The following is a 26962-nucleotide window of genomic DNA, read 5'->3' as shown; positions in this document are numbered from 1 at the left end:
CCCCAGAACTGGTCTTGGCATCACATTGGGTCCCCTCTGTGCATCTTGCATTCCCAGCTGTGCCCAAGCCCTGGGCCAGACCCATCTCCATAGGACACACAGCCCTCTGCCCCCCAACTTCCACACCACCCCCCATTTCTCCTGAGGCCTAGAGAGGGCAGGTGGCCCTCTGAAGCCCTGTGACCGGCCCCTCCCTGGCTCCTCCTCTGCCATAGGTAGGCGGATGAAGGTGCCAGGATGCCTGTCCCTTGTTCCCCACAGCCTGGCGTGTCCCAGATGCCCAGGTTCCTCAGACCCCTGCCTCAGACAGCTCAGGTGCTGTAACAAACACCACCGATGGGGCAGCTTGAACAGTAGACATTTATCATCTCACAATTCTGGAGGCTGAAGCCTGAGATGGGGATGCCACAGAGCTGGTTCCTCCGCGGCCTGCCTCCTTGGCCTGCAGACAGCTGTCTCTGCCCGGTGTCCTCACATGTCATCCTCCCCGTGCTTCTCTGGTCTCATCTTCTCATAAGGACGGCAGTCCTACAGGATTAGGACCCGCCTTAGTGACCACATTTTAACCTCATCACCTCTGTAAAGACCCTGGCTCTAGGCCATGCTGGGGTGAGGGCCAGGTGGTGCTGGGGCTTGCATTGGGACCATGTGTGACGGCCGGTCACCCACACTCACCCACAGTCACCTGGGAGCTGTAGCTGCACAGGACGGGCCTGCCCCCAGCCTGCAGGGTCTCTGGGCTCCCCAGCCCCTTCTCCCTCTTCCAGTTCCCGTGAACAGCTGCTAGAGGGGTGGGCTTCCAACTGCCCAGACAGCTGGGGGTCTGAAAGACCTGGGTATCTCCTCTCCTGGCCCCGTGGTGACTGTGAGAGGGGTGAAGTGGCCTTGGACCTGATCACCCCAAAGGCCATGTGGGGCACCCAATACCAGGAGAAACACAGATGGTGTGGGCTGCTCTTGGGAGGGGCCTGCGGGGGTCCATGTGCTGCCAGGGTGACCATGTGATGGGTGGGCCTTTGCAGAAGGGAAACAGCACCACCCCCAGTTCAAAAATCATGAAGGACTTCAAGATGGCATTGACCTGAGGTGGCCCTCTCGGCTCAGGGCCCTGTGCTGCTGACCTGGGGGTATGTGGCCCCTTGTGGGGATCCTCTGGGCCTCACCTGCCTGCCCCTCCCCAGTGCCATGGGCCTGCACTCCCCGCCCCTCCCTGCCAATACCCACCCTCCTGCCAGCCAGCTGTGCTGACCTCTGCTGAGAGCCAGGCCCAGGGCCTCACACACGGTCCCTCTTTTCCCTCTGTGGCCCTGAGGCTCAGTTGTTCATGAAGAAATAGCTGCCAGGAGGGTCACCCAGAGGGTCACCAGGGGGCCCTGGGCCCAACTGGGCCTGGAGCCTGGGGTGACCTGAGGCTCTAACCTGCTGAGGACTTTCCCCCAGGAGTCCAGTACTTCTTTCAGGGGAGCCCACACTCACCTGGGCAGAGGTCTCGGTCCTCCCCTCCACCTTCTCCTTTGCTGGCCGCCACAGGGTCCTGGCTCTGCCCCTCCCCCATCTGCCCAGTTAATAAGAAGCCTGGCGCAGGGAGGGCCCTGATTGGGGAATAAAGGCCCCGCCAGCCTCCTTCCCACCTCTGCTGGTGAAAGGAGCATCTGGGTCAGGGTTTGGACCATGTCCCGGCTGGTGGAATGTGTCCCCAACTTCTCAGAGGGGAACAATCAGGAGGTGAGGGCCTGGGGGCGGCCAGGGCAGTGCAGGGGGCTTGGGGCCAGGAGGGCATGGCTTGGGCTGGAGCCTGGGGACTGTCTTTTCTGGAAAGGGTGAGGAAGGAGCAGTGGGTGGGCAACCAGTCAGGGGTCCTGGTCCAGGTCTGGGCAGGTCGTTTGGCCTCTCGGGTGATGGTGGAGCACCGGAAGGCTGACCCACACAGCTGTTTGAGGGTCCTTGTGTGGGGCACGGTCTCCCCTCCCCCACCTGTCCTTATCCCCAGGTTATCTGCAGGAAACGAGTCACAGAGCACTGGGCAGGCCTTCCTACTGCCTCAGGAGCTTCTGGGCTGCCTGGGGGCCGGGGCCCCAACCCTCTGTGACCTTGGCCTGTAGTCACCTTCTAGGGGCCCTGGCAGCCCCCCACCCAGTTCTGCTCCCTGCCTCAGTTTCTCCCCATGGGGCTGCCTGTCGCTGTTCCCAGATGCCCAGCGCCAGCTCTTGGCCCTGTGTCCGGGTGGGGGCAGGACAGACTGGGCCCCGGCAGCTCCCGTGCCCTCCTCCTTGCGGGGAGATGGAGGCGCAGGCCTGGCTTCACACCCAGGTGATTGACGCCATCGCTCAAGTGGTGGCCCAGACCCCGGGCTGCACGCTGCTGGACGTGGACGCCGGCCCCTCCACCAACCGCACCGTCTACACCTTTGTGGGGCGCCCTGAGGACGTGGTGGAGGGGGCCCTGAATGCCGCCCGCACTGCCCACCGGCTCATCGACATGAGCCGGCACAGAGGTGAGGGCGGGGGAGGGCGGCCTGCCTTGCGCTCAGGACTTGCAGAGGGCAAGGGGCCAACAGGCTTGCTGGATGCTCCTTGGACCCCATTTACATTTCAGGGGCCCAAGAGTGGCCGGCAGCAAGGTGCTCACACTCTGCATGGGCCCTGGGTGTGGGGGACAGAGCCCTATCTGTCAACAGCCCACAAACCAAACACATTCTTTGGGCGGCAGTGTCAAAGGTCAATGGACACATGGGGAACTGGTCAAAAGGGCAAGGTCTCTGGCCTCTCACAGAGGGGGAGGGAATTCATGAGTGATTCCAACTGGTGAAGGGCAACCGAGGCTTATCTCAGAGAAGCTGCCTGGGGGAGGGGATGATGTGGGACTACCATCTGGGGGACCGCCTGGGGGGAGGGGACATGGGGTTGTCATCTGGGGAGCTGCCTGGGGGGAGGGGACTTAGGGCTGCCATCTAGGGGGCTGCTTGGGGGGAAGGAACATAGGGCTGCCATCTGGGGGGCTGCCTGGGGGAGGGGACGTAGGGCTGCCATCTGAGGGGCCACCTGGGGGGAGGGGGCATGGGGCTGCCGTCTGGCCGTGAGCTGCTGGCCTGCAGTGGGACTCGGCTTCTGAGGACACCCTGTAGGGCAGCGGGGTGGAGGAGTCCATTCCCTGAGAGTGCAGGTGGTAGCTAGGGAGGGGGAGGGGTTAGCCACCGACAGGCCGCAGTGCTCAGTCTGCCTCTCTGGGGCCCTGTGGTCAGTCTGAATGTGCGCAGAAGGGGCTGGAGGGCGGTGTTCTGCACCTAGGCCCCCCTTCTTCAGCCCCATCTCTGTGTAGGGGAGCACCCCCGGATGGGCGCCCTGGACGTGTGCCCCTTCATCCCAGTGAGGGGCGTCACCATGGACGAGTGTGTGCTGTGTGCCCAGGCCTTTGGCCAGCGGCTGGCAGAGGAGCTGGGTGTGCCAGGTGAGAGCCCAGGGCGGGTGGCCCCTCCTCACCTCAGCTCAACAGCGGCAGCACCAGGCACCCTGTGAGGGTCTCTGCTCTTACATCCTTAAAAATGCAGATTTTAAGGGAAAAAACCCTACCATGCCGGTTTTTGACAGGTAGGAGTATGTCCCCCTTCTCCTATGATGAGAACCTGTGGGGACAGGATCCCAGCCATCAGGGAGCTGGCAGACCTTCAGCCTTGCTTGGCAGTGGGCTTGAGTAGCGGCTCCGTGAAGGGCTTGAGCAAGATGGACAGACAGAAAGCCCTTAACAGTCTCTTTGGGGAATTAAATCAAGGCAAGCCCAGCACACACAACAGGTGGACACCTGAGAGGCCAGCTGCAGGTCTGGGCCCTGCCTGTGGGCCGATGGGCTGACTGGGCATGGGTCTCCTGCCTCGTGCAGGCGTCGGGAGCTGGCGGTGAGCTTTGTTTTCTCTCCTCCATATTCCATGTTTTGTTCAGTGAAAATGCACTTTGGAGAGAAACATGAATATCTTTCCAGCCCCGAGTGTCTGCTCCCAACTCTTGTGGGCGGACAATGGCTTTTTCTGGGGCATCAGAGCCTGGGCAGTGGGGGTGGGGCCTGCCCTGCCCCTGGATGGGCAGAGGAGGGTTCCTGCCCATACAGAGTGCCCATCAGTGACCACCCACACCCACTTGACGGGGCACAGAGATGGGGGCTGCCAGCAAGATGGAGCTGCAGGAATGGGGTCCTGCAATGCTCGCCGCTGGGGGCCTGACTTGCCAGGTCCCTTTGCAGTGTACCTCTATGGTGAGGCAGCGCGGATGACCAGCCGCCAGTCCCTGCCAGCCATCCGGGCCGGGGAGTACGAGGCCCTCCCTGAGAAGGTGCTGTGCCCCTCATCAGGGGGTGGTCTGGGCTGGGCCCTCCTCCCCCCTTCCCTCACCCGCCTGTCTCCCCACAGCTCAAGCAGGCCGAGTGGGCACCCGACTTCGGGCCCAGCTCCTTCATTCCCAGCTGGGGGGCCACTGCCACAGGGGCACGGAAGTTCCTCCTGGCGTTCAACATCAACCTGCTCAGCACCAAGGAGCAGGCGCATCGCATCGCCCTCAATCTCCGTGAGCAGGGTCGTGGGAAGGACCAGGTAGGCGGCACCTGCAGTCCCATGAGGCCTGGCCCGTCCCTGTTGCATCTCGAGGGGCTCCCAGAGAGGGTCAAGGCTGGGCACCATGTGTGGACCCAATGACCACAGGTCCTGCCCACCTCGGTGTCCATGCCATGAGGGACTGGCAGGGTCAGGGTTCCAGGGTTTGAGGTTCGGGAGCAGGTCTTTCGGAGAAGGCAATGGCACCTCACTCCAGTATTCTTGCCTGGAAAATCCCGTGGACGGAGGAGCCTGGTAGGCTGCAGTCCATGGGGTCGCTAAGAGTCGGCCATGACTGAAGCGACTTCACTTTCACTTTTCACTTTCATGCATTGGAGAAGGAAATGGCAACCCACTCCGGTGTTCTTGCCTGGAGAATCCCAGGGACGGGGGAGCCTGGTGGGCTGCTGTCTATGGGGTCGCACAGAGTCGGACACGACTGAAGCGACTTAGCAGCAGCAGCAGCAGCAGCAGGTCTTTAAGGACATTTTCCATGGAAGCAGCAGGTCTACAGCTGTGGCCAACATACTGCAGCATTTCCACGCTGATAGGAAAACAGGCGTTCCTGAGCCCCAGGTATCCCCAGGTACCCCAGGTACCCTGATCCACCAAATCTGCTATAGGAACTCCCACCTAATTTGAGCACCACTTCTGCAGAAACTTTGCTTTGGACACAGGTAGACAAAGACACACCTGGTGAAGGAGGCCCTGCTCCTCACCTATCAGCCTCCACCCCCAGAGACCTGAGCCTGGCTTCTTTCCCGAACACTCAGCCGTCGGCAAGCACAGCACAAAAGCATGGCAAATCCCCAGTCCTTCTCTGTGCTCTGCTGAGGTCAGAAGTCAGAGGTCCCCCCCGAGGGGGAGTGAGTGCCCCAAGGAGCAAGGGCTGCAAGCTGGCCTCTGGGGCAGGGGTGGGATGGGAGGAAGGAGCCAGGCCCAGGACAAGGACGTGGGTGGAATGCTGGCCAGGCAGCAGGGCTTGGTCTGAGCCTGGACCCTATGTGGGGTGAGCTACCGTTGGGGGCTCTGCTTCTGGTGGTGGGCAGGCCCCTCCCATGCTCAAATGGCGAGGAGGAGACCAGCCACATGGCACAGTTTTCAGGCCACGGCCCGCCTTGTCCCTGTGTCTGGGGCAGAAGGGAGACCCTGGGCCAGCTGAGGGGATGCAGGGGGAGGGGACTGTCAGTGCGGGGTGCCAGGAGAGGCAGGGCCGGGCTGGGTAAGCCTTGTCCTCTGCAGCCAGGACGCCTGAGAAAGGTGCAGGGCATCGGCTGGTACCTGGATGAGAAGAACCTGGCTCAGGTGTCTATGAACCTCCTGGACTTTGAGGTCACAGGGCTGCACACCGTCTATGAGGAGACCTGCAGAGAAGCCCAGGTGAGCGGGGCAGGTCCTCTCCATATTCCCAAACCCAGCTGCCTGGGCACTGATGCCTTGATCTCCAACCTCTGCTCTCCGCCCTCTGCAGGAGCTGAGCCTCCCAGTGGTGGGCTCACAGCTGGTGGGCCTGGTGCCTCTGAAAGCCCTGCTGGATGCGGCCACCTTCTACTGCGAGCAGGAGAATCTGTTCCTCCTGGAGGAGGAGCAGCGGCTCAGGCTGGTGGGCAGGGCCCATGTGGGTGGGGCTGGAGCTGGGGTGCTGGGGGTCCTGAGAGCAGGGCGGCTGCTCCAGGTACCTGCTCCCCAGGCCTGGGTTCCTGTCCATGTGGCCTCCTACTTCTCCTTCTTTGTTTTATTGTCTGTGTCTGCAAGTTGAGATCACATTTTTCACTTGGTAGATACTGTTGGGGTTTTCTCTATGACCTAAAATATATTCAGTCTTGTGAAACTTCTGTGAGAGGGGGTGCCTGGGCTCAGTCGGATGGAGGGACTTGCCCCTCCTCTGGTCCTGACCCATCCAGATTTGGGGGTGTGAGTCTAGCCTCCATGGGCTATTCAGCACGTGGTTCCTGTGGTCCTGGGTCCCTCTAGCCAGCTCTGGTGGTAGCCAGCTTTTGCCATCCTGTTGCTCTGGCCTCAGGGTGGTTCTGTTTTGAAGGTATTTCTTAAAATGAGCACATGACTCGATTTCTCTGAGAGTTTTGTCTTTTGGTTATTGGGTTTATCCTTTTGTATTTACTAATCTAGCAGATATGCTTGGACTTGCTTTGGTCCTGTTTTTAGGCAGAAAGGATGTGGTTTCCTTCCGGTTACATGGAGGCAATATAATGTGTGTATGCAACTCTGTGTCCAGCTCTGTGACCTCATGGACGGTAGCCCAACAGGCTCCTCTGTCCTTGGGGATTCTCCAGGCAAGAATGCTGGAGTGGGTTGCCATGCCCTCCTCCAGGGGATCTTCCCAACCCAGGGATTGAACCACATCTCCTGGGTCTTTTGCATTGCAGGTGGATTCTTTACTGCTGAGTCATCGGGAAAGCCCATAACTTTAACGTATTCATCTCCATTTTTGATTTATTAAGTTAAACTCTATCTAAATGTATCAATGTTATTTGTCAATTTTTATCAGTGCAGGCACCACAAAGATATTAGGTTCTAGGCCATTGCAAATATATCAAATATCCCAATAAAGCCACTCACATGATTTTCTGGTTTCCTGGTATATATAAAAGTTATGTTCATACTAGACTATAGTCTGTTAAGTGTGCAATATCATTGTGTCTAAAAAAACTGTGCACATACTTAAAAGTACTTTATTGCTAAAAAAAAAAAAAAAAAAAAGCTAACCTTCTTCTGAGCTTTCAGAGAGTTGTGATTTTAATGCTGGTGGAGGGTTTGAAATATTGTGAGAATTACCAAAATGTGACACAGAGGCACACCATGAGCAAATGTTGTTGGAAAAAGGGCGCCTATAGACTTGTTTGAAGCAGTGTTGCTACAAAATTTGTCCAAAACTCACTGTCTGTGAATCTTGAGGTCTGCAATCTGCAGGCTGCTTGCTGTGCACATGAGAAAGTAACTCTCGATGTTTGCCCCCATCTTTTCTCCTTTCTCTGCTGCTGCTGCTGCTAAGTCGCCTCAGTCGTGTCTGACTCTGTGCGACCCCATAGATGGCAGCCCACCAGGCTCCCCCGTCCCTGGGATTCTCCAGGCAAGAACACTGGAGTGGGCTGCCATTTCCTTCTCCAATGCATGAAAGTGAAAAGTGAAAGTGAAATCGCTTAGTTGTGTCCAACTCTTAGAGACCCCATGGACTGCAGCCTACCAGGCTCCTCCATCCATGGGATTTTCCAGGCAAGAGTACTGGAGTGGGGTGCCATTGCCTTCTCCATCTCCCTTCTCTAGTTTCTGGTTTTTTAGAGCTGTGTCATTTTTTTTTTTTTTAGGGAGTTGGTTCTTTTAAATATTTTTTCAGCTTTTAAAATTATGGTAAAATACACATGACATAAAATTTCCCATCTTAGCCATATTTAAGCGTGCTGGTCAGTGGTGTTAAGGACGTTTATAAAGTTGTACGGCCATCACCGCCGTCCAGGATGGGGTTTCCCGTTTCTCTGAAAGGTACTGTCAGAAAGGTATCGCTCACACTGCCCCCGCCGGTCACCGGTCACCGTCTTCCCGCCCTGGACTTGGGCTGTGTCCCCTTCAGTGTCTTTAGTTCCTTTCAGCATGTTTTGTAGGTCTCATTGCAGTCTTTCACCTCCTCGGTGAAGTTAATTAATCCCTAAATATTTCTTTCTTTTTTTTTTTTTTTTGGGTGCTACTGAAAACAGAATTGTTTTTGTAATTTGTTCTTCAGTGTTCATTGTCAGTGTTCAGAAATGCACTGATCTTTGTGGGTTGACTTTGCATCCTGCTACCTTGCTGAATTCATTTGTTAGTTCTTGGTAGTTAATTTTCTAAGTTTGCATAGTATACTCACTCCTTTAGCTCTTAATCGGTGTTAGAATGTCTCTTGACTCTTGGTAAAGAAAGACAAGAAAATTAGTGCACTGTGTGAGCTGTCATTGCTGGTCCAAACTTAAATTGCTTAGTTGTTATTTTTACATTGTCCGAAGTATACCATTTACCTTCTGTAACCATATCCACATGAATTAAATATACATAGATATTTAAGCTTGGTTCTGTGCTTAAGTGAGGTCTCTGTGCATCTCCATCCTTTCTCTGTCTGTTGCCTAGATTTCACAGTCAAGCAGGTTTTTGAAGAAAGGCTCAAGGGGGCTTTATTCTGTAGGTTCTAGTGTGTTTGGGACTGTCTTTGTGTGACTTCATTTTTTTAAAACAGTAGGACAACCAAAGAGCTTCCCTGGTGGCTCAGTGGTAATAACCCACGTGACAATGCAGGAGACTCAGAGATGCGGGTTTGATCTCTGGGTCAGGAAGATCCCCTGAAAAAGGGAATGGCCACCCACTCCAATATTCTTGCTGGAAAATCCCATAGACAGAGAAGCCTGGTGGGTCCTGGAGGTCCACGGGGTTGCAAAGACACAACTTAGCAACTAAACAACAACAACGATAAAGGAGAACCAACACCTCCAGTCACTTGTTTTTCTCCTGAGAATGTTGCAGGCACATCTTTGCCACCTTTGGAATAAATGTCGCTGTGTGTATGGTGGTGGAGTCGAAGGCCATCTGGCAACTTCCACACCCCTGCTGACCGGTTCTTTCTCCCTGGTGCTTGACAAACTGTCTTTATCCTTGAAATTCAGTAACTCTGCCATATATGTCTTGGTGTTGATTATTCTGCATCAGTTTTTCTTTAGAGCAGGGTTCTGTGTGATTTACAGATTAATTCTTGTTCAGTTTCAGGAATATTTTCTTTAATATTTCTGATTCCTTGTTTGATTCTTTCACTTTGCAGACACAGTCACTCCATGGTAGCATTTTCTTCTTCCATATATCCTGTTTTTTTTCTATACTTTCTCTCTGTTTTCCCCCCTCTGTATTTGCTGTGGTTTTCTCAGGCCTCACTTCTTAATCACTTATGTACTTTATAGCTGGGTTTGTTCTCTTTCTGGCCATTACAAAGTTCTGTGTCACTTTTTATTTTGATGTAATTCTTGCTCAGGGAAGAGGTATGCACGTAGTATCAGGAGCTGCTTTATTCCCTCCAGATTCACCTATTGTATTTTGCACCATTTTCTGTATCTCTCTTTCTCTACAGTCATGCACAATCAGATTTGTTTCTGGACCATTTCAGAGTAGATTGAAGACACTGTGCCCTTTATGCCTCATTTATTCAGAGTGTATTTGTCTAGATCAAGGACATTCTGTTATACAGCCACAGTGCAATGATCAAAATCAGGAAATTCAGCACAGTACGATCTGCTCTAATCTGCAGACTGTAATCACATCATGTCAGCGTCTCCCTCTCCTGGCTCTGCCCCAGACCAGGAGTGGGTCCACGTGCCTTGTCTTTTACGGCCCTTAATCTGGACCAGAGCCCCATTTCTCCCTGTCCTTCCTTGACCTGATGGGCTGTGAGCACTGCTTGCTGGGTGCTGGTCTGACCTTTCTCAGGGCTGGGTGTGCTTGTGTGTTTCTGGCAAGAGCAGCACAGAAGTGATGGGGTGTCCCCCTCAGGGCGTTCATTACCTGGGTCCCCTTGTTGAACTGGTATCCCCAACCCAGGGTTATCACTGTGGTGTTCCTATTTTTCCTGTTGTTGTTAATAAGCACTCCCTGGGGTGACAGTTGAAGACATGTAAATACTTTGTGCCTCTTGAAATCCAGCCTCAAGAATCTCCCTTCTCCATCCTTTTTCCACTTTCACCTCTCCCACATCTATTTATCGTTTATTAACATGTTTGATGCTCTCTATTACTTCTTTAAACCATAGTATTTTATATTCTTTATCTGAAAATTCTGAGATCTGTAGTCTTTGAAGGTCTGGCTTTCCAAACTATCACGCCTGCTGACACATGTAGTCATGCTTCTGCAGGTGCTTTGGGAGTTCGGGCTGCGCACCTGGGTTTCTTCTGTGGTGATTCTTGGTCATGCCCAGTTGCTCAGTCATGTCCGACTCTGTGCGACCCCCTGACTATAGCCCGCCAGTCTTCTCTGTCCGTGGGATTCTCCAGGCAAGAATATTGGAGTGGGTTGCCATTTCCTGCTCCAGGGGATCTTCCTGAATTCTTGGTCACTGGTTTAAACTTGTGTTGCCTTAAGCAGGTGCTTGGGCCCTGTAGATGAGCCTCTTGTTTGGGCTTTGGAGCCACACAGAGGAGAATTCTGTGTGAGCCGTGGCCTCTCTCCCTCTCAGGTTACAATTCCCAGGAAAGATATTTTCTGGGGCTTCACCATCTGGGGGCTTCACCAAACATAAGTCTCAGACTGGAAAGGATCTCGATTATTTCCTGTGAAGGGTGGCTCTCCCCAAATTCATCCTTGGAGATGTTGTCTTCCAGGGGTCTCCCGTCTGACCCCTGCTCCTGAGAGATGGCTCAGGCGTCTCCGGGTGGACCCAGCTCCAGGGAAGGGAGAGCTTTCTGGGCACTTCTGGGCACTCCTGGCTGTGGATGGTTTCCTTTACTTTCTGCCAGGCTTGTGGGTGCTAAAGTCCATTCTGACAGTTCTGTTCCTCTTTCTGAGGTTTTCTGCAGCGGGCGGGCTGCTCTCGGGTGCCCTCTGCTACGTTCCCGCCTCGTTACCGCATCCTCCGGGAGACCTCGGGCCATCCCTGGCTCTCAACTTGTCCCGTACTCATCGCTTTCTGTTCTGCATGGAATGTGTCCCCATGTGGTTCAGAGGGGCTGGGACTGTGTTGCCAGCATCAGCACCATGATGTGTCCTTAAAGCGTCTTTAGGTGAAAGAAATTCCTCTCTGATATGGGGAATTCCTTTCACCAAAAGGCTATTTCCAACTTTGTTTTGAAGTTGGGTAAACTTCACTTTTCGTCACACATCGAGGGTTATAGCTGGGCTGCTCACGCAGCTCTGGGCCTTTGACAACCAGAGCCACTGACTCCCAGGAGCTGGAACCCTGTCCAGGAGGCAGTTGTCTCGGCCCCTTTCCAGCACAGGCTCGCGAGTGGGGAGGACGGGTCACACTGGGCCCGGGTCTCCCCGGGGCAGTGCAGTGGGTGGAGTCCAGGGCCCGGCAGGGCACCTGCCTCAAAGGGCTTCTGTCTGCAGGGCTGCTGGTGGGTGTGGGTGTGTGTGTGTGGCAGCTGTGTCCCTGCAAGCTCCACACCAGGGCCGGGGAGCACCCCCACAGGTGGCAGGGGTGGGACCTGGGCTCAAGGGGAACCCCAGTCACCAGGCCCTCTTCCAGGTGGTGAACCGGCTGGGCCTGGACTCCCTGTCCCCCTTCAACCCCAAGGAGCGGATCATCGAGTGAGCAGCCCCCGACCCCCACCCCTGTGCAGAGACCCCCTCGGTCGTCCAGAGCTCTGCTCCATCACTAAGTGTAGGGCTGGGGGCTTGTTGGGGGGCCCAGTGAGGCTCCAATAGGTCCCACTTGGTCCTCACACAGCTCCTGACTGGTCACAGCCACTTTCGGGGTGGCTGCTCTGCAAACAGGACCCATATCCCCTCTCCCGTGCTGGTGCGAGCCAGGGACACCCCCCAGTCCTACCTTCCTGGCCTAGAAGTAATGACCCAGGACCTTCCGACATAGACCCCAGTCCACCCCCACCCTGACGCCCCTGACCACCCCTACCCCGCAGGTACCTGGTCCCCCAGGACGGGCCCGAGCAAAGCCTGGTGGACCAGCCCCTGCGCGCTTTCATCCGGGCCGTGGGCGCCCGCTCGGCAGCCCCGGGGGGTGGCTCTGTGGCCGCAGCCAGTGCAGCCATGGTGAGTGGGGCCCAGGGCGAGGAGGTGGGGTGGGCGGCGGGGGTGGGGGCGCCCGGCCTGGGGCTGGTCCCATGATCAGCGCGCTCTCCCCAGGGCGCCGCCCTGGCCTCCATGGCCGGCCTGATGACCTATGGGCGGCGCCAGTTTGAGCACCTGGACGTGACCATGCGCCGCCTGATCCCGCCCTTCCACGCTGCTGTGGCTGAGCTGACTGCGATGGTGGACGCCGACGCCCGGGCCTTCGAGGCCTACCTGGTGCGTGTGCAGGCGGGCTGTCGCCACTGGCCCTATGGAGCAGGACCTGAGGGACAGTGGGGTCAGTGGACAGTGATGGGGGGGTCTCCAGAGGAGAGAAAGGTGGTCCAGGGTCATGGGGGTGAGGGGGAGACTGCCATTAGCACAGACGTCTGGAGACCAGGGGGCCTGGAGGGAGGGGACAGTGGTCTGGCTGCTCTTGGGTTGAGCCCAGCAGGTTTGGTGCAGGTGTGACCCCAGGTCGGAGTCTCTGCAGGGCTGGGGGTCGGGGGAGAGGAGGACACCTGCCGTGAGGGTCAGCCAGGCTCAGCGTCCCCCTGCCCAGCTCCCTGCGTCCTGCCGATGGGCCGACACCCAGACCCGCAGACGCTGGAGGAAAACCGGGTCCTCAGGGAAGAGCTCTGGTCCTGAAAGGGTGGGAACAGAAATCTTTACATGGTAACACAGTCAGTCACAGTGTCAGCAATCAGAGAAGACAACTCAGCGACAGACGGAAAGGGGCCTGGGAGCTGGGAGGCTAGATCCAGACCTCCCTTGTTCGGGAGGGCCCGGAGGAGGGGTGTCCGTCAGACCTGGGTGGAGGTCAGGTGACTCTCAGGAAGGTCTAGGTGTGAGTTCAAGGTCAAGAAGCCCCAGGTGTGTGTGAGAGCAGAGCCAGTAGGGGACACAGGAGAGGAGGGAAGGGGGGTGCTTGGACCCCGCGGGGGAGGAGGGCCTGCTGGGGAAGGTGTGAGCTCCAGGCCGACACCAGTGCTCGGAGCCACCTTGGGGCAAGACCTGGTATGAGGGTGAATGGTGCTCTGGGCATGCTTGGGGTGGAGGCCATGGGCCAGCCCTGCTGGGGGGTTTGGGCCAAGTCTAGTCTGCGCCTGGGCCCCCTGGGTGGACAGCTGGCCTCCGTCACTGGGCCTCAGTGGATGGCTGTGTGAGTGACTCCGGGGAGGCTTTCGCCCCGGGGTGAGTGTGTTTCCTGCATGGAGGATGCCGCCCGGTGGCCCCTGCAGAGCTTGCGCGGGTGGGGTGCCTGGAGTGGTCCTCCCGAGGTCCCCTGACAACGCAGCCATCCGACCTGGAGGTTGCGTGAGCCTCTTGGTGCGTCTTACATGGGCGGGGCAGTGGGAGGAGCAGTTTCATACTTCCTGGAAGGAGGCCTGCATTGTGTGTCACCCTTGGGGGTGGAGGGACACGGCCTGAACCTTTATGCTGGTCTCTGGGGTCGCACAGTTGCCTCCCCTGGAGTGGGCAGGGAAGACTGGTGCTGGAGCCCTCACTCCCCTCCAGCCCCCTCCCCAGTCCCTCACAGGTGGCCCTCGATCTGTAATCCACGGATGCAAACTTGGAGGTGGTGGGCGCTGTGTTAGGCCCCCACCCTCCCCAGGCTCCCAGTCCCCTTGTCACAGTCCCTCACCCCGCTGTGTTTCTGTGCTTGCTCTGGCAGAAAGCGACAAAGCTACCCAAGAACACACCTGAGGACAAGGACAGGTCAGTGCAGCGAAATCCCTGGTACTGGTCAGCCGCCCCGGGTGTGCTGTGGCTGAACAACGATTTCCCTGTGGTCCCCAGCCTGGTTCCGTGGGCTCCTCGAGGAGCCATTGGGTAGGGACTTGGGGTGTCTGGGCGCCCCGGGATCTGACCGCCAATGCCCTTGCTTCCAGACGTGCGGCCGCCCTGCAGGAGGGGCTGAGGCAGGCGGTGGCTGTGCCCTTGGCGCTGGCAGAGACGGTGGCCTCACTGTGGCCGGCACTGCGAGAGCTGGCCCTGTGCGTGAACCTGGCCTGCAGGTCAGACCTGCAGGTACGTAGCAGGGCCCTGCTGCCGGTGCAGAGTGAAGGGTCAGTGGGCGTCACAGCTGCTCACTGAGCCAGCAGATGTGAGCACTCGCAGGGTGTCTCGGTCCGTCTCAGCCCGCAGGGCCGGCTCTACTAAGATCTTGTTCAAGATCACACAGCAGAGGCAGACACTCGGTGTGCTCCAGAGTCCACCTCTGACTGTCCCCTCAGGCCCCAGCTGCCCTCCTCCCCGTTGGCCCCTCTCCCAGAAACCCCAGGCGCTCGCAGACATGCATGCACGCCCTGTCTGTAGCCTCTGCACGGAGGCCTGGGGACAAGGGCCATCACACCCAGTGCTGTTTGTCTACAGCCTGATCCGAGGCCCCCAGCCACATGGTCTTTACAGAGAGACACCTGTTTTCAGTGTCTGGTCTTCAGGCCCTCCCTAGGGTCTCCAGGCACCCTCCTTTCCTGGGAGGTGGCCGCCTGTGAGTTAAGAAGGTTCTAGAAGCCGCCTGAGCACAGAGGCCATGGTTCCTGCATTCTGGGTCTTCCTGGCCCAGCATGTGCTGCCCATCTCTGTGGCCCCTCAGGGCCTGTAAGAGGCCAACATGCTGTGCTCGTTGTTAAAGTCCCCCTGCGGCCAGCTCCGGGCTTCCCAGGTGGCTCAGTGGTAAAGAATCTGCCTGCCAATGCAGGAGCTGCAGGTTCCACCCTGGGTCGGGAAAAGCCCCTGGAGAAGGAAACGGCAGCCCGCTCCAGTATTCTTGCCTGGGATTATCCCACGGACAAAGGAGCCTGGCGGGCTACAGTCCATGAGGTCACAAAGAGTTGGACACTGAGTGACTGAGCATGCATCCAGCCTGGGCTAAGTACATCTCCAGCCTGGGCTATGCCTGAGGCATCACTGGGCCGCGGGGTTGGAGTGCCGAGGTCAGCAGGGTGTGGACTGCTGGGTGGTCAGCTGAGGGTGGGCCTCTGAGCACTGGATGGTGCAGGGGCCCTGGGACCCTCCTTGGAGAGGGCCAGGCTTCTGTCCAGTGACTCCGGGCTCCCGAGGGCTGTGTGGATGCTTTCCTGCTCGAGTGACCGGTCAGATTGCTGTCTTCAGGGTTGAGGCGTGAGGCCCCCAGGCTATGTCCTGGGCTGAGGAGTGGGCAGGGGGAGGCCCGCTGCCTGCCCATCACTGCCGGCTGGTTCTGTCTCGTGGCCATTGCAGGTGGCAGCCAAGGCCCTGGAGACAGGTGTGTTTGGCGCATATTTCAATGTGCTCATCAACCTGAAGGATGTCACTGATGACGCGTTTAAGGACCAGGTGAGTGGGGGCACATGCCAGGCCCACCAAGGGGCCTGGAGGTTGCCTTGGTTCCCTCATGTGGGGCCCAGGGGCGCCTGGCTAGCATGTCCTTGAGGGAGGGATGTGTCTGACGAGACAGTCCTCCAGCTGCTGCGGGTGTAAAGGCCTGTCTTGCAGAACGTAGGCCTCAGGGGACAGCTGGGGCCTTCTTTCAGGGCTCTGTGGGGGCGGGTGGCCTGGGTGCCTGCTGGCACCCCTCACTCCCCCCTGGGGGCTCTGGCCAGGGCCGGGTCCCCTGGCTGGGCTGGGCTGCAGCACCGGCAGCACGTGGTCTCAGGGAGCAGCTGCTGGCCTGTGCAATTGTCCCGCTTCAGCGTGTGTGACAATTTCACTGACACTCTTTTTGGAGGAGAATTCACAGAATGTGCAACTCACTATGTTAAATTATACAAGTCAGAGGCAGTTGGCACATCTACGGTTGTGAGACCATCACCTCTATCCAGTGCTGGAACATTCTCGCCACTCCAAAGGACGCCCCACAGTAACCCCCATTCCCAGCCCTGGCCACCAACCTGTATTTGTGATTTTGTGATGATTGTTAAAAAGTGATTTCCTGACTGGGAATGGGAGCAGTAGGGCCAGCCAGTCCCCACCTGCCTCTCTAGCTAAGCTGAGCTCATCATCAGGGAAGGCCCTGTCCACCCCAGGGCACTGAGATAATACACTAGCCACTCGAGCGCTGCCCTTTGGGCTTGGAGGACACAGCCCCGCCTTCAGCAGTGGTGGATAAAGTAGGGAGACCGGGAGAGTGAGAACTGGGCCTTGCTGGCCCCAAATGTCAGGAAAGACAGAGGGACCCCCCCATCCCCACTGAGAGACCTGTGAGGATCTGGAGTTCCAGGTCAGAGGCTCGGGGCCACCCAGAGTGGACAGCCCAGGGAACCGGCAGGGAGGCTGGGCCCGTGGGGTGGGGGCAGGTGAGCAGTGACGACAGTGCTCCTCGTCTTCAGGTCCGCCAGCGCATCTCCAGCCTCCTGCAAGACGCCCAGACGCAGGCAGCGTTGGTGCTGGACTGGCTGGAGGCCCGGCAGGAGTGACGGCTGGGCAGGGAACCGACGGACTCCACTCCCCCTTGCAGCCCCTCCAGACACGTCCTGGGGGCCCAGATGTGGGGGATATGAGGGGCAAGGATAGGGGGCTGTGAGGGGTGGGCATGGCTGGGGTGGCAGTGCCAGTAAAGTGATGACACACTGGTGCCTGTGGGGTCCGTGTGGGTGCCTGTGGGCTACCAGTGAGGGGCTTGGGGAGGTCTGAGCTGAGTGGCAGGAATGGGACCTCGTGAGGTGCCAAACATGGGGAGACAAGTGGGAGGGAATGGGGGTGGAGCCTGAGGTGACCCAGGGTCACAGAGTACCCGGGGGTCCTGGGGGCCTTAGCCCCCTTAGTAGGACCCTCAGATCTCATGGAGGGATGAGGGCCATGCTGCCTGATGGACAGGGAATGACGGGGGATCCACCAAGGCGAGGGGTGGCCGGGCCAGCTCCTCCCAGGGCAGGAGAAGATGAGAGCAGCAAGCGGCCGAGGACGGGAAAGGGATGTGTGGGCCAGGTCCCGGTTCTGGGGGAAGAGGGTGCAGTGTCAGACCTGGGGTCCCGGAAGGGAGAGTCCCAGGCATTGGGCACTGACTTCTCTTGGTGGAAGCTCAGTGGCCCAGGCCCAGTGCTGGGGGTCCCAGGAGGGTCTCTGCAGGGCCTGGGTGGTGAGGGAGCGGTGAGAAGTGGTGGAAAGCGCCCACCCCCCCATTCCTGGGGCTGGGGGCAATAGGACAAGACCCAGATCTGAAAGGTTGTTTCTGCAAGCTGTGTGTTACGCCAGCATTTGTGACCTCCGGAGGAGAGGATTTCCATCCAGGGTCAGAGATGAGGTTTGACAACTTGGAGCTTTTTGTGTAGCAGAGTTTCTTTTAAAGCATAATAGAGATAGGGAAACTTCTGACATAGACATCAGAAAGTGAAAAGTGAAAGTGAAAGTCGGACAGTCGTGTCTGACTTTTTGTGATCCCATGGACTGTAGCCTGCCAGGCTGCTCTGTCCATGGGATTCTCCAGGCAATAGTACTGGAGTGGGTTGCCATTTCCTTCTCCGGGGAATCTTCCTGACCTGGGGATTGAACCTGGGTCTCCTGCATTGCAAACAGATTCTTTACCAACTGAGCTACTAGGGAAGCCCCTAGACATCAGAAGGGGACAGGAAAAGAGAGCCCCCTTGCTAGTTTCTAGCAAGGTGTTTTATGTCTGTTAGAAAATTATTAATCAGATAAGAGAGACAACTCAAGGCTGGGGGAGTTTCGCCAGACCCCTCTCCCACAATAGAAACGATGACATGAGGTGTGTCAACCCCCAACCATAAAACAATTGACAGGGAATACTGGTTTGTTGAACCATTATCAGCCCAAGGTTTGAAAAAAGAAAAAAAGTTAATCTTAGGTGGAACCATTTTGAAGAAAGGCAAATTCTAAAGCAAATACATAGCTTCCTTAACATAGCTTAAGACAAACATTTCCATAAGAAAAAACACACTTGTTAGTTCCAGGCAGGATGTCCGCCACTTATTTCCTCCTGCCTCTTGGGGACCTCTGGCCTTCCTGCCTGTTCCCCTCTCAGACCCACCTGGGCCAGCTCTGGTCCAGGCGCTGAGTCGACGATGACGATGACGGCCCACTGGAGGATGGGCCACCGGCTCCTGGGGGTGTTGGGAGTTGGAGGTGGAGGAGGGCAAGAGGTGTGACCTGGGGCCCCTGCAGGGGTACCCCAGGGGGGCAGCATCCACGAGGCTTGGAGCTGCAGGTAGTGAGGGTCAAAGTTGCTGTAGGACTGGGTGCTGCCATGGGTCTGCAGGCTGAGGTCTTTCAAAATAGGCAATGCGTCAGGTCACCTGGTTCTAAACCCAGGGCTGCTTAGAGATTCCGCAGAGAAACCCCGCCCCCTCATCCCCACCAGCCCCTTCCCATCCTCGTCAGGAAATGCTGAGTTCCCTCTTTGTGCCCATTTAGTGTTTATTTATGCAAACACAAACACATGTGAATTTACGTTCTTCATTCCTTGACACTACTTAAACAGAGCAGATCAATGCTGATTTTTGTTTCTATTTAACGTGTTAGCCCCGAGGTCTTTCACATCAGCGTTTAGAGAGACTCCTGTGCTCAATTGCTCAGTCATGTCCACCTCTTTGCAACCCCATGGAATGTAGCCCGCCAGGCTCCTCCGTCCATGGGATTCTCCAGGCAAGAAGACTGGAGTGGGTTAGAGAGACTCCTACGTAATGTATATTTTATTCACTTGTCCTTTCCCTGTATTTCCTTTACCATTTCATTGTGAAAATGAGACACATTCAGAAAGGTGCGTGTCCTGAGCGGCCATCTCCCCATCACAGCATCCTCCTGACCCTGACCCCCAGCCCCAGGGCGGCTCCATGGTGACCACGACCCTGCCCATGATTCCCACAAGAGGTTCAGTTTTCCCTGTGAGCTGATGTTCAGGTCAGCAGGGTCACATGTGCCCTCTCAGCCCCGGGTGTGTCCTGCACAAGGCTGTCCTAGGGTGGTGCCTGGCTGAGCCTCAGCACCCCAGTTCCCTCACGGCCCTGTGGCAGTTTGGAGGAGCCCAGCTCTCACTGCTGACAGCAGAGTGTATCCTCAGGTCTCTGATGCTGGGATGGGGCAGAGCAGGTGAGCATGGTAACAACCAGGTCAGAAGAGACTCTCACCTGTTGCCTGTCTGGGAACCGTTTACCTCCACCTGAGAACAGGGTCCCTGAGCAGCCACAGCCATGGCCTAAGCATCCCCACTGACTCACAGCCCCAGGGTGTTAGCTGGCCTGAGGTAGCCCCTGGAGTCTTAGGCAGAGATACCGCAGGTGACTGTGGGTGATTCAGGAGTGAAGTAAATGCCAACTGTCCCACCATGAGACACTGTGGCTGGTTGTTACGTAGCAGGAGCTGACAGATACACTTCCCAACACCTCAAACTTCTGCTACATCTGAGGTTGACTGTCTTGTCATGTTAACGATGGATTTCCTTTTCTGTGGTCTCTTCACATGTGTAGCCTGTTTTTCTGTTGGGCGCTAGTCTGTCCAGTCCTAAATATCCATCAACCTCCAGCTCCTTCACAGGGGCGGGCTCTCCCCACCTCAGCTGCTCCTACTACGGCAGCCTCTGGCTTCCAGGACATTCCCAGTAAAAGTAATTTCAAAACATCACCACACCCTGAAATTCTTTCCAGACAGGCTATGCACATGGGAAAAACAGAAAGTCTGCATGCACTTGTTAGGTAACCATGCAGAATATTGAGAGAAAATGATGTAGAGTGTCTGTCCTCTTGGAGCAAGGCAGAGAACCCAATACTTTATAGGGAAATTAAAAACCTGTTTTGGTAAAAGACATGATAATCAGAGCAAATGTCAGGATCCTATTTGTAGTTACTATCGACCAACACAAAAGCTCCTACAAATCAAACCAGCAAGGGCAGTGTGCTAGCAGGGTGTGGTGGGTGTGCTTGTCTGTGTGTGCAAGCACATATGTGTGTTTGTGTGCAAATGCAAAGAAAGTTCCGAGAAGGTCCCCAAGGGGTGAACTCAGGAAAGAAGGTGAGCTGGGATGCAGCGTGGAGTGTGGGGACAGGAGAGGGGCCAGTGCCAGCAGCCTCAGAGGCTCACCTGGGGCCTGCCTGGGTGAGCTCACCTTGGGCAGCGCAGTGGGTGGGGAGGGGTCCTTCAGGCCGTATCGGGTGGGACTGGGTTCCTTTCAAGGGGCATTCAGAAGAACTGCAAGTGGGTTTTTAAAGGCACTCGGCAACGGCACATCCGAGGGTCCTGTGCTCCCTGAGGTGCAGTGTCTCCCTCATGACTCCTTCATCTGCTCCTGTTTGCTTCTCTGAGGCAGCGGTATTAATAGATGCTCACGATCGTTCCTTTTGTCAGCCCTCCTGGAGATGTGGGCGCTTTCCTCTGCTGGCGCACCGGCCTCTGCCCCTAACTCTAACTACCCCCAGCCCACTGCTCCTGATTCTCTGCGTCTCTGGGGGTCACCCCTTGGCTGCCTTTGCCATTTTCTCCCATGTTGAGGGGCTGGGAGGTGAGGCATGTGGGGTCTCTCCAGGTGGTGGGGGGTGTGAGGGTGAGGTCAGCTTAGAAACACAGGGCCTCCCCCTCCTTTCCCACAGCCTTGGCTCAGCTGACCCCCCTTCATGGTGGGCACCCAGCAGGGGCTTAAGCCTCAAGCCCAAATGGCTGCTGTTGAGCTGTGGGATGGAGGGGACAGTAATGCAGAGGCTGAGGGGGCTAGTGAGCAGCGGTGGATATGCGGCTGTCACGAAGGCCTGTTGTGAGGAAGCATCAGGGAGAGGAAAAAGGTGTAGACGCTGGTGAAGTTATGGTAGTGAGGGGGTGTTCCTGAGGGGACTATGGGGAAGAAAGTGGCTGAGGGACATTAGTAAGGGGAACTTAGTGAGGAGATGTGGGGGCCTTTACTGCAGGGATGTTGGGGATGTGACTTTGGGAAGAGAGGTTAGTGAGAATGTTCGTGTGGGGTGTCCCTGAGGGCACATGGTGAAATGTGTGAGGGCTGTTAGTGTGGGGATCTGCTGAGGATGCCTTAGTGAGGGACACTGGTGATGGGTGGTTTGTGAGGGATGAATGTGAGAGGGTGTTACTGAGGGGACATTACCGGGAAGCGTTTTTGTGGGGATGTTGGTTTGCAGACTTTGGTGAAGGATGCCTCTGAGAGACAATGTGAGGAGGTGTTGGTGGGGAGGCTTGGCTGAGGAGACATCAGTGTGTGGATGTGGGTGACGCGATAATGGTAGAGACAGAGCTGGGTGCTAGTCTGGGGTCACTGGTGAAGAAACTGTTGAAGGAATGTCTATGAGAGATGGAACTGGAAGCATATTCAGTTCAGTTCAGTTCAGTTCAGTTGCTCAGTTGTGTCTGACTCTTTGTGATCCCTACAGACTGCAGCACGCCAAACTTCCCTGCCCATCACCAACTCCTGGAGCCTGCTCAAACTCATGTCCATTGAGTCAGTGATGCCATCCAACCATCTCATCCTCTGTTGTCCGCTTTTCCTCCTGCCTTCAGTCTTCACCAGCATCAGGGTCTTTTTTAATGAGTCAATTCTTTGCATCAGGTGGCCAAAGTATTGGAGCTTCAGCTTCAGCATCAGTCCTTCCAATGAATATTCAGGACTGATCTCCTTTAGGATGGACTGGTTGGATCTCCTTGCAGTCCAAGGGACTCTCAAGAGTCTTCTCCAACACCACAGTTCAAAAGCATCAATTCTTTGGCACTCAGATTTCTTTATGGTCCAACTCTCACATTCATACATAACTACTGGAAAAACCGTAGCTTTGACTAGATGGAACTTTGTTGGCAAAGTGATGTCTCTGCTTTTTAATATGCTGTCTAGGTTGGTTATAGCTTTTCTTCCAAGGAGCAAGTGTCTTTTAATTTCATGGCTGCAATCATCATCTGCAGTGATTTTGGAGCCCAAAAAAAGAAAGTCTGTCACTGTCTCCATTGTTTCCCCATCTATTTGCCATGAAGTGATGGGACCAGATGCCATGATCTTTGTTTTATGAATGTTGAGTTTCAAGCCAGGTTTTTCACTGCCCTCTTTCACTTTCCTCAAGAGGCTCTTCAGTTCCTCCTAGCTTTCTACCATAAGGGTGGTGCCATCTGCTTATCTGTGGTTACTGATATTTTCCCTGGCTATCTTCATTCCAGCTTGTGCTTCATCCCGTCTGGCATTTTGCATGATGTCCTCTGCATAGAAGCTAAATAAGCAGGGTGACATATACAGCTTTGATGTACTCCTTTCCCAATTTGGAACCAGTCTGTTGTTCCATGTCCGGTTCTAACTGTTGCTTCTTGACCTGAATACAGATTTCTCAGGAGGCACATAAGGTGGTCTGGTATTCCCATCTCTTGAAGAATTTTCCACAGTTTGTTGTGATCCATACAAAGGGTTTGGCATAGTCAATGAAGTAGAAATAGATGTTTTTCTTTTTGAGAAATTCTCTTGCTTTTTCTATGATCCAACAGATGTTGGCAATTTGATCTCTGGTTCCTCTGCCTTTCTAAATCCAGCTTGAACATTTGGAAGTTCTCGGTTCATGTACTGTTGAAGCCTAGCTTGGAGAATTTTGAGCATTATTACTTTGCTAGCGTGTGAGATGAGTGCTTTTTCCATGATCCAGTGGATGTTGGCAATTTGATCTCTGGTTCCTCTGCCTTTTCTAAAACCAGCTTGAACATCTGGAATTTCATGGTTCACGTATTGCTGAAGCCTGACTTGGAGAATTTTGAGCATTACTTTACTAGCGTGTGAGATGAGTGCAATTGTGCGGTAGTTTGAGCATTCTTTGGCATTGCCTTTTTTGGGGATTGGAATGAAAACTAACTTTTTCCAGTCCTGTGGCCACTGCTGAGTTTTCCAGATTTGCTGGCTTTTTGAGTGTAGCACTTTCACAGCATCATCTTTCAGGATTTGAAATAGCTCAACTCGAATTCCGTCACCTCCACTAGCTTTGTTTGTAGTGATGCTTCTTCCTAAGGCCCACTTGACTTCACATTCCAGGATGTCTGGCTCTAGGTCAGTGATCACACCATAGTGGTTATCTGGGTCATTAAGATCCTTTTCGTATAGTTCTTCTGTGTATTCTTGGCACCTCTTCTTAATATCTTCTTCTGTTAGGTCCACATTGTTACTGTTCATTATTGAGTCCATCTTTGCATGAAATATTCCCTTGGTATCTCTAATTATCTTGAAGAGATCTCTAGTCTTTCCCATTCTATTGTTTTCCTTTTCATTCTATTTTTTCAGTGTATTTCTTTACACTGATCACTGAGGAAGGCTTTCTTATCTCTCCTTGCTATTCTTTGAAACTCTGCATTCAAATGCATTTATTTTTCCTTTTCTCCTTTGCCTTTCTTTTCTCTTGCTTTCTTGGCTATTTGTAAGGCCTCCTCAGACAACCTTTTTGCTTTTTTTTTTTTTTCCTTGGGGATGGTTTTGATCACAGCCTCCTGTACAGAGTTCCAAACCTTCATCCATAGTTCTTCAGGCACTTGTCTATCAGATCTAATCCCATGCATCTATTTCTCACTTCCACTGTATAATCATAAGGGATTTGATTTAGGGCATACCTGAATGGTCTAGTGGTCTTCCCTACTTTCTTCAATTTAAGTCTGAATTTTGCAATAAGGAGTTCATGATCTGAGCCACAGTCAGCTTCCAGTCTTGTTTTTGCTGACTGTATAGAGCTTCCCCAACTTCAGCTGCAGAGAATATAGTCAATCTGATTTCGGTATTGACCATCTGGTGATGTCCATGTGTAGAGTCATCTCTTGTGATGTTGGAAGAGGGTGCTTGCTATGACCAGTGTGTTCTCTTGGCAAAACTCTGTTAGCTTTTGCCCTGCTTCATTTTGTACTCCAAGGCCAAATTTGCCTGTTATTCCAGGAGTCTCTTGAAGTGTATTAGTGAGATGACATTAGTGAGAAATGGTGGTGAGAGAACATTACTGAGGGGACATTTTTGAGGGAACACTAGGAACTGTTAGTATGGGAAACTAGTGAGGAGACTAGTGAAGGGTGTTACTGAGGGGATGTTATTGAGGGACATTAGTGAGGGGACAGTGAGGGGGCGTTACTGAGGGGACATTACTGAGGGGACATTAGTGAGGGGGTGTTACTGAGGGGGCATTAGTGAGGGGGTGTTACTGAGGGGACGTTAGTGAGGGGTTGTTACTGAGGGGACGTTAGTGAGGGATTGTTACTTAGGGGACGTTAGTGAGGGGTTGTTACTGAGGGGACATTAGTGAGGGGGTGTTACTGAGGGGACATTAGTGAGGGGATGTTAGTGAGGGGTTGTTACTGAGGGGACGTTAGTGAGGGGTTGTTACTGAGGGGACATTAGTGAGGGGGTGTTACTGAGGGGACGTTAGTGAGGGGGTGTTACTGAGGGGATGTTAGTGAGGGGTTGTTACTGAGGGGACATTACTGAGGGGATGTTACTGAGGGCATGATGCTGAGGTGACATTTGTGTGGGCATTGCTGAGTGATGACCGGATGTTAGTGAGGGGACATTCATGTGGGATGTTGGTGTGGGGACATTAGAATGGTGACATTGGTGAGGGTCCTTGGTGAGGGGATGTTTGTGCAGGGCTGTTGCTGAGGGGTGCCGGTGGGGGGGCCTTAGTGGGGTTATTCACGAGGGGTGTCTGTGTGGGGACACCAGTGAGGGGATGTGCCTTCTAGAGACAGGAGTGTGGCTGGTCAGGCCCCTATGGACACTTCGAGGGCCTAGACTCTCCAGGTCGACTCTGTCCTTCCTGTGGGGAGTGGAGTTGGCAGCTGTGACATCCATTCAGGCTGAGGGTCCTCCTCAAACACTATGTTTTGGTCCTGGAATAAGGACGTCATTCCTAGGTAGGTGGACCCATGGCCTTGTGCACACTTTTGTCGCCTGGGAGTCACTGGGCTCCCACGAGGACCTGGAGTCCCAGCTCATGGACAGTTCATGCTGGCGATGCCTGCTGGCGCCCCTCACTGTCCTGTGGGTCCTGTGGCCACTCTTTGGGCTTCCTTTTGTGACCTTTGCCCCAAGTGAGCCCATTTGGGTTCATCTTTGCTGGGTTTCCTTCACTCATGTCCACTGCTTTCAGGGGAGAGGATCCACATCGAGTAGGGTTGGGTGGGGGTGAGCAGGCAGAGCGGGAGGGCCCTGCAAACCCGGCCTTGCTAGAGGTCTGAGGGTGTCCTGTGTGTATGGAGTGAAGGGCCTTGTAGGAAACCAAAATATCAGCACATGTATGTGGCAGGGAGTGAGTCTGGGGGTCCCCCAAGGGCTGAGAGCTGGGCACGTGGGGCCTCAAAGAACAGCCCTGAGAGGGAGCTCTGCCCTTGTCCTCTGGGGAGGTTGGGGCCCTCAGGGGAGAACCTGGGGGATGCCAGTGTGGCAAGCACGCTGCAGCTCTCCAGGGTGGCCTGCGCCCTGGAAGGAACCTGGCCCCCCACTCACCAGCATCACAGAGAGAGAGAGAGTGTGTGTCCTTCCCTCTGCAGAGGGGACCTGTGCAGGGCCCAGTGGGCAGAACTCTGGAGACCCGGAGGGAGGGACCCCAACCATCCCCTCCCCTCCACCCTGCCATGACCCCTGGAAATTCATAGGCACCAGCACTGTGCTCTGAGACCTGGGGCTCTCTTCTCTGTCCCCTGCTGGCATTTTGTTGGGTTCTCTAGGGGGAGAGAGGGGCGGAGGAAGGGAAGGTACTTGGTAGGATATCCTGCCCTCTAGCTGCAGGCTACACAGGCAGATGAGGAGAGGTGGAGTGAATCAGTCTCATGCCCCCTCCCCATGTTCTGAGCCGAACTGTGTCTGTCTTCCCCAAACTCCCATGTCCAAGTCCTAGCCCCCACCTCAGAATTTGACCTTATTTGGAAGTAGAGTTATGGCATCTGTTATTAGCTGAGATGAGGTCATCCTGGGTGGAATAGGCCCTAATCCAACATGACTGCGTCTGTGCACGAAAGGGAAACGTGGACACACATGGGCTGGGAGAACAAGAGCCTTGGGGGGATGGTGGCCTGCAGACACCTGGTCAAACGCTGGCCTCGAGACTGTGTTTAAGACCCCATGTTGAGGCCCTTTGCTAGGCCAGGCCCTGCAGATGATAAACAGCCCGGGTTTAAGAGGGCACTTCCCAGAGGGTGAACTTAAAAGACCTGGGTGTCTGAACACAAAGTCACCGAGGCTGCCAGAAAAAAACCGCCTCTGTCTCATTTCTCCTATCTATATCTATTATCTATCACTGTTAAAATCATCAATATACCCATCAATCAATCAATCAGTCTACCTATCATCTTTTTCTATCACTTATCTATCTATCCTCTGTCTCTATCACCTCTCCATCATCTCTCCACCATCTATCTCTATCCACAAATATCGTTGTGCAAACACCAACAAGTGTCCCTAAAGCACTCTGGCCCTGGTCTGGGGACAGAGTGAGACTTCATCAACCAAGTACATTGTTTTCAGCCCAGAGTCAACTAGAGAGGTGAATTCTATGGCTCAGGCCATCCTGTCCCTTGGGAGTGTGGTGTCTGGAAGGACTTGAACGTTGGGAGTTAAGGGAAGAGAGACACAGTTCAGCCCAGAACACGGAAGGACACGGGGCCAGGCCCAGCAACATCTCAGTGCACAGAACAATCCGGGGTCCCCAGCGATATGATCAGTCCTGGGGGTTACGTGAATCCCTATTGGTACAGTCA

At 55.0% G+C, this 26962-nt stretch overlaps 1 protein-coding gene across 1 annotated transcript; it reads left to right on the top strand.

Moving 5' to 3' along the window:
- The first annotated feature begins 1671 nt into the window (after nt 1-1671).
- On the top strand, nt 1672-16734 carry FTCD (formimidoyltransferase cyclodeaminase). Its single transcript, XM_055570394.1, has 14 exons — nt 1672-1725; nt 2311-2494; nt 3319-3447; nt 4234-4322; nt 4400-4579; nt 5822-5959; nt 6051-6182; nt 11793-11854; nt 12187-12316; nt 12410-12571; nt 14010-14053; nt 14227-14365; nt 15560-15655; nt 16648-16734. Exons 1-14 carry the CDS (start codon nt 1672-1674, stop codon nt 16732-16734), a joined length of 1626 nt encoding a protein of 541 aa, XP_055426369.1.
- The last annotated feature ends 10228 nt before the right edge of the window (nt 16735-26962 follow it).

Source organism: Bubalus kerabau, chromosome 2, assembly GCF_029407905.1.
Source record: "Bubalus kerabau isolate K-KA32 ecotype Philippines breed swamp buffalo chromosome 2, PCC_UOA_SB_1v2, whole genome shotgun sequence".
In the NCBI taxonomy this organism is placed as follows: Eukaryota; Metazoa; Chordata; class Mammalia; order Artiodactyla; family Bovidae; genus Bubalus; species Bubalus kerabau.
The sequence above is the reverse complement of the archived record's forward strand: the minus strand, read 5'-3'. Positions and strand labels throughout refer to the sequence as shown.